The 7,891-nt window shown below is 34.3% G+C and overlaps 1 protein-coding gene across 4 annotated transcripts in view; it reads right to left on the bottom strand.

The window, feature by feature from the left end:
- Positions 1-1,166: 1,166 nt before the first annotated feature.
- The window catches only part of LOC124353804 (protein LSM14 homolog B-like), a 34,100-nt gene continuing 27,375 nt past the window's right edge, over positions 1,167-7,891 (bottom strand). For all 4 annotated transcript variants that reach the window (XM_046803803.1, XM_046803804.1, XM_046803805.1 and 1 more), the window contains exons 9-10: positions 5,728-5,945; positions 1,167-1,831 (exon numbers count right to left, since the gene is read on the bottom strand). In XM_046803803.1, coding sequence (XP_046659759.1) covers positions 1,824-1,831; positions 5,728-5,945 — 226 coding nt within the window. In that variant the 3' untranslated portion in view covers positions 1,167-1,823. The remainder of the gene's footprint in view (positions 1,832-5,727; positions 5,946-7,891) is intronic.

Below are 7,891 nucleotides of genomic sequence, written 5' to 3'. Positions count from 1 at the left end.
ATATTTATTAACACTTTTGACAACAGAATAAATATTTGCTTTATTTAAAGTTGGTGCAAAAAGTCTTAGTCTCTATTTAGTTGTTGAATGTTTTACAAATGTGCTGTAAAGTAAAGAAAAGTAGTCTTATTTTACCAGGTGAAGTTAGGGCTAAGAAGCCCTCTCTAACACAACCTGGGGACCAACGGCTTAAAGGTGACTTCCAAACCACCACCAACGGCCGGGCAGGCGGACTGCTTGCATGGACAGGATCACTCAGTGGTCACCCATTCAAGCAGCAGCCACGCTCGACGTTGCTTGATCCGATAACCGTTGTGGGCTACACTACATCATTGGCTGTACTAAAGTGCTACAAAAATAGCTATGACCGCTCTTATATACAGAAAAACTTATGTTTAACTTTGCAGAAAAAATACAATGGCCATATTTTGTGTAAAGTACAGCTAGACTATATAAAATTAAAATACTGTTCCTAATGTAAAACTGTGATTATCCACTGTTTCAAGCAGAAGTTTGAGCCAAATAGATATATGTGCACAGTAATTATTAAACATAAAAACAATTCCTTATCTTCGTTATAAACTTGTATAGATCTCCCGACAAACCAAGCGGTCAGAACCATTATACTCACCCATGAAGAGTAAACAATGGGTGATCTCTGAGCAAATTCCTTGAACTCATGACACAGGGAGAGTGTGTACATATAAGGAACCCTCATCTTGCTTTCAGAGACACAACATTTTATGTTTAGAGATACTGGAACATTGTATCCAATAGTTTTTATACTACATTTTTTAATAGTGGATTGTGCTTTCATTTCACTTTGTTGTTAACGCTTAAAATTGCTAATTCAATCTAAATTGCAATAATAAGGTACAATCACTGTTTTAAGTGTTTTAGAAGACATTAAAAAAAAAGAAGCGGATAAATGGAAAGTATTGTTGTGTTATGTGTAATATTTTATTTCTTACTCAAATTAATTTTAAAATCAGTAGGTTGGTTTGACCATTACCAAATCATGATAGTAGGATGACTGAATAGAGAGATGTCTGAAAATCAACAAACATTAATGACATAATTCACAGATGGCTTTCAAAAAAAATTTTGAAATTAAATTCTTTAATATCAACTTCAGTTGTTAATAAAGGGTAAATAAGAAACTTGAGGTTAAATGTTGTCTTTATTTCATAACAACAGTGGAAGTACAAAACATTATTAATCAACCACTTTATAAAGTAAAAAATAGGAATAAAAGCAGGCAGTCATGCGTATATCTAATCCATTATATCTGTACAGGTATAACGACAAAGGTACTAAAATGAAACAGTTTTAAATTAAAATTTATTCATATTTTATACAAAAATAAATATAGTTGTACTTTACTTTTAATAATTAAATAAAATAATTGTAAAACATTTGTCTATCAGATTTCATAAAGCTTAGAATTGGTCTTTGATTCGTAATATCTATAAAATAAAAAGAATTTCTTTCATTCAGCACCCATTTCTAAGGATTGCTAATAGAAATTAGAACCAAATTAATTTCCTTAACAAAAATTATCAATATGATTCTTCCAGCCTTAACCTATCCACAATACATAACATAAACTTCCTGGCCCTCAAACCGACACCAACACTTCCGAAACGGATTCAATCCAGCACCACAGTAAGTCACAACGTATGGCTCCCTCCCTCGGTCATCATCGGGCAGTCAACTAACACAAAATACATTCTTCTGGAATATTATGTCTCTTCACATTAAAATATTTTCCGGCCATTTGCACAGAGTATATCACAACGTCTTCAATACTAGATCTTCACGTATTATTTAGCTGCAATCAAACAGAACAAATTAATTGGAGTACAAAAAGATTTTCTTCAATAAATATAATAGAAGTCTGATTAACCAAAACAGTTAAAAAATTAATAACCCTCAGTGCTTCAAAATGTGAAAAATTACACTGAATATACATACCATTGTTAGTTTTAGCAAATGGTATTGGGTTAGAATGAGCCTCTTCGTTGCAACTGAGTAGTAAGCCACATAATTTGTTGAATAAACCATTATTATTCATTAATATTGAGTTTATGTAAATTAGTATACTTTAATGCAAGCTCTGTATTATCCAAAGTTGTTCTGGTTCCGTTTATAGCTCAGTTAATCAAGACTATTGTAGACTCACAACTATATATTAGGATGTATATTGACAATGGACTATGAAGGCAGACTAAAGTGCTGAAAATGTGATTTAAAAAAATGTGCAATGTGATGTGTGTATGTAGAATAGGGGTGACAAAGACATTGAAAAGAACAACAATACGAGAAAAAGATATATAGATTGGAATTATTTGGCAATGACAAAGGATGATGGAGCAAGTTTAAAAAAATGCTATACTGAGAGCGGAGCAGGATTACGAATGTTGTAAAAACCCTGCTACTTTAGTAAAGCCTTTTAGTAAAATGGAACCAGTACCATATAATGACTGTAACTGAATTTCATAAGACTGATTTTATTAGGCAACTTATTGACTTCTACATGCATAAAAATAGCCTGTTCAAAATAATATCAAGCAGTTGGCAATCAGACATCAATCACGACAGGGGATGTTTAAAGTCAGTGGTAACATTTGCAAAATTCTGTTTCTTCCTTTCACTATTACGAATGGAATAATTTGAATTCTAAGATTTGGCTGGATAAACCGATGTGCTCTAAGACGTACATTATATTAGTTTCCCAAATGTTAACTATAAATATGTATGAGCTAATAATAAAAATATGTATGCACTTTGGCCAACAATAAGAATTCAAGACTGCACAGGAATAAAACAAAAGCCTTCACGTTGCAAAAGTCTGTACAAGTCATACGAGTTTAGTTGAAACATTGCCATCGCCCATTTCCGGCTGATCATGACCGGATAAAACAATGCCTCATTAAAGTGACCAGTAAAGAGGGAAGCTATTCTATTAACTTTTCTCAGTATAACATCAAGTACCAGTACATTGTTAGTTAGTCCTAAAAGGGTTACATTTTTATACACGTATTTTGATAGCTATTTATGATGAAAACATGCAATTGGTGGTATTAACCCTGCAACACTCGCGCAAAAAAAATTTCACTAGTACTCGCGTGGGGTCAATATGACCCCATCTTGGTTTTGTTTTGTTTTTATTATATCTACGACTATTTTTGAACTTAATCTATTCTTATACTAATTCTGTGTTGTTTTATAGAAAATAAATGATATTTTTGGAAAATAAAACCAGTTAAATTGTAAATAATATAACTGAACATAGAAAACTTATAAGCTACTAAACATAGAATAAGTGTAGGCCATACGTATCGGTAATAAACGTATAAGAGTGACAAAAGATCAGTTATTCCACACAATTATTACACACAGCCATCGCAAACAACTTTCATGTGCTCCTTGCAAACATATTTGTAGTACTCTTCACAGATAAATGTTGTTTTCCTGTCTTGAAGTCGAGGGCAGAAATTGCATCTCCCTCTCGCGGGGGGTCTCTCTCTTGGGGCTACTACTTCTTCTTCAGGCAGAAACTTCTTAATACTTGATCGAAGTTCTCTAGGAAGACTCAGAATCTGTACTCTTATTTGCATGAATGGCCTTACAAGACTTAGGCCAATTTCTTCCAAAAACTTTCTTCTTATTATTCTCCTCTCAAAGTTGTGGTTTGATGAGTGAATTACTTGAGCATTTATGCCTACAGTATTCAACAAACAGAAGAAGATCACTAAAGGCCATCTACGAGTTTTCCTTGATACAGAATATAAACTGCACATTTGATCATTTGTGTCCACCCCCTCCCCTTTGTTGAATTATAAAATGTAATAATCTCAGGCTTTCTTTGTTCTCCTGTCGTTTCATCGATTGTGGGTGCATCATGCATTGATGACAGTAATATTACATTTTTGTTTAACTTTGGAGTGTAGCTTACCATAGTGATTTTGTTATCATCAAAGCCAAACAAACATGAGTGTATTGGCTTTTTTGCTACAAACTCTGGAGGTATTTCACCCTTGTTTTTCCTGAGGGTTCCAACTAATGTTATTTTTTTAGCCAATAGTTCATTAGCTAACGGAACACTAGTGTACCAATTATCTGTAGTTAGGCTTCTTCCTGAATTTTCTATTGGCTTTATCATTCTCATAGTAACATCTTTTGCTGCATTTGAAACCTTAAATAGGCCCTCAGGCTGTTTAGCGGCATAAATTTCCAAGTTTAATGTATATGACATTCTTGCATCAACCAACACAAATAGTTTGATGCCATACTTGGCCGGCTTGTTGTGGATGTATTGCCGAAATTGGCATCTGCCTCTAAATGCCTCAAGTTTCTCGTCAAGAGTCACCAAATGACCAAGTGAATAGTACTTTTGGAAATTTTCAACTTAGTCAGTAAAGGTTTCTCTGATAGGTGCAAGGTTATCAACTTTTATTCTTTGATCTCTGGTTGCGATGCTATCAAAACGTATAGCAGTTAACAAAAATTCAAACCTCGGGAGACTCATTACACAGCAAAATAATTCAAAGCCCAACCCATTTCTTACCCATAAATCTTTCAAGTTGACGTGTGAGCTTTTCTTCACACCAGCTAAATATAAAAGACCAATTACAGCTTTTATTTCAGCTAAGTTAGTACCTTTTGCATCACGTTCCCTATTATAACTACCTCTCAGTTGATCAATTTTTTCATTTGTATAATCAACAATTTTGCCTAGAATTTCATTAGTGAAATAAAGCTCAAAGGCCTGTATAGTGTAAGAGCATTTTTACCTGTTGGTTTCACTCCTGGTGCGTGCATTGCAGGTATAACGGTCCGATCCAAAACTCGAACATTTTGACGTGGCGGTTTGTTCATCCACAATGTTAGTTGATTCTTGCTAATATAAAAGCGTAAATCTTCATCCATTTCATCATCTCCATTTACTTCTAGTTCATCAGCACTTTGTTCACTTTTCACTATCTTCGTTATTTATTTCCACATTATCTTCTTCAGAATCGCTCCCACCAAATTCTTCCTCAGATTCTGATTCATTGAAAATGTCATTTACAAATCTTTCAAACACCTCCCCGGTGGCCATATTGCCAAAAAGAAACAATAACAATAACACCAGTTGTCTGTATGATAGCAGAAATGATGCTTAATCACACAAAAAAAGACACAACTTGTGAAAAAAATTAGTTACACTAATACTCGCGTGGGGTAAATCTGACCCCAATCTCAAAAGTGAGGTTATGGCTGTCAAACGCTAAATAACAAACACGTGTGGCATTGTCGGCCTTCAACTAGGCTAGGAACCCAACAGCTACTGAAAACAACAAGGAATGGGTGCCAACTGCTGAGGAGTTATGAACAAAAATGCCCGCGTGGGGTCACATTTACCCCACGCAAGTGTTGCAGGGTTTTAAAGACAAATCAAGACAAAATTTTACATTAAAATTTCCATACTACAACAATTTATGTTCGTTTCTTTTTGTATTACAAATTAAATATAATTTGCTCCTCTTACCAATTATGTTGATTGAGTGACAAAGTGTAATAACAAAATCGGTCATATTGGCAAATATGGATTTAGAGAATCTTGATTACATCCAATATTTTAAACCAATATGTTAAAGGATGCCTAAATCTGTTTTATGAAATTCTAAATAAAAATACTAATCTTATTTTGTCAACCATCACTAGTTTGGAAGCATCACTTACCAGGAGGAGTGCTGGTCTGTTGTGTTGTGGGGGGAGGTCTGGACTGAGGGTTCCGGTTGGTCTGGCCTCGCATGTTGTAACCCCGATAGCCTCGGTACATGCCTCGGCCTCCATAGTACCCTCCACGACCCCGGTAGCCTCCCCGCCGAGCTGATGCAACACCAAAAGTTTCAGAGTTCAGCTTCCGCTCCGTCCTCCAGTCGGTTCTCTGAGATCGTCTGTAAAATCAAAATTAAATTATACAAATGTCATAAAGTTTCATAATTTAGACTGAAGTCAATGAATAGATAAACAAATAGAAACCTCTTTTAAGTTGCCGTGGCCTGTAACTTGCAACACAACATTCAACTATCATATATAAATTTACAGTGCCTTAGAATGGTTCAGACATTCTCAAAGGCTCTACTTTTAGTGTTAGAGATTCCACAATATACTTGGAGCAAAAATTATCTGAATGATATATCAGAAGTAGTTTGATAATAATTAAAAGTAATTGAAACATTGATTGACATGTAGTGCTTTGGATAAAACCTCATTAAGGTGGTACAATTTATTTCGGGGTTGAAAAATATTTTTGTTAAATTCAAAACTCTTTAAGATAACTTTCATGAATACAGAAAAAGTACAATTATATTTTAATCGCTTCATGTAAAATTACGGGCTCTCAAAGGAGGTAATTAAAGCCATTTTAAAATAAGGTCCAAATTTTAAAAAGCTGCATGTACTAATCTTAACAAAAATATTTGTGATAAATGAATAATACATGCTGTAAAAATTTCACATTTCTTATCTTAAACTGTTTTTATTTGAGTCTGATTACAACATTGCTTCAATTTCATATTTTTCCTGTATTATTTTAAGTACTAGCTGCTTTAAGGCCGTCTCACACCACAGGGCCATCCATCCACTGGGTGGATGCGTTGAGATGCTCGGTAAAGATCACTCGCCTGGTTATTTGGATTAATTGGAATACCGCTCACTGGTGTCCGTCCAACTGATAGAAGAAAATTACACCAGCAGATGGATGCTTTTTAATTACTCGCTGAGTGATTTTTACAGGCAACCACGTGGACGTTTTCAGCTGTGCGTGTACACAGCATCACGTCAACAGCTCCCACCGCACTAATTCCTTGCTGCATGGTCTCTTTATTGGTAGCTAAACACTGTTATCAGTGTTATTCGAACCTCAATTAAAATTTACAGTTGTTTTATTTAATCAATTGTGACTAATTATGGAGCAGCTGATAAAAGTAGTGAGAATACATGCAGTGCTGTGGGATACTCGCCAGGGTATGGAATACTCGTCGGATTATCAAACCAACATCATGTATCACCCACCACGAACATAATTTTTTCTTTTACTAACTGAACACAGAAGGACTGTATTTTCCTCATCACTGCTGGAAGCGTCAGCAACAGTTAATGGTACATTTACCATAAACTCACTGTTACAACCGAGGTACATTAATGCCATTATTTAAATGTTTTCCTGATGGAGATTGCAACTGAGACGAGATGAAAAAAGTTTGTTTGTTGCATCCAGCGGATGGACGTTTGCTGCGTGAGGTAGTACCCTGGGTATGTCCAAGACATAAAATTCATCCATTGGATGGTTAGAGGTTGAAATTTGTAGTATTCCAATTTACAGTTGATAACTTAATCCTTAACAGAGAATTGTATTTCATGGAATGAGAAATGTATTAGTTATTTTTTTTGTAGATGGTACACTTACAAGATATTTTATATATGTGTAAACATTAATCTGAAGTTTATTACCAACATTTGAAACAGAATTTAAACACAACCGAATAAAATCAGTACAACCAAATTACTGTTCTTTTAATACATATAAAACTATGAAGAAGTACAAATTACTTGCACAAAAAATACAGGTTTATGGCAGTTTTTTGTTCTTTTTTCAATTCATAATCAGCAAATGTTTGACATGAATTTTGATTGTGTGTTAAGTTTCAGATAGGGCTACCACTACACTACATTTATACAAATCTGAGACGGTTGAATCAACTGTGTTAATTATATACAGATTAAGCCTAATTCTGACTCTAAGGAAATCATATATATATATATATATCGTATGGGGGACAAAGGCAGCTATCCATAAATAAATAAATTAAAAATTACAATTATTAAAAAGTACGTAAGA

The sequence above is a fragment of the Homalodisca vitripennis genome, chromosome 2, assembly GCF_021130785.1.
Source record: "Homalodisca vitripennis isolate AUS2020 chromosome 2, UT_GWSS_2.1, whole genome shotgun sequence".
Lineage (NCBI taxonomy): Eukaryota > Metazoa > Arthropoda > Insecta > Hemiptera > Cicadellidae > Homalodisca > Homalodisca vitripennis.
The sequence above is the reverse complement of the archived record's forward strand: the minus strand, read 5'-3'. Positions and strand labels throughout refer to the sequence as shown.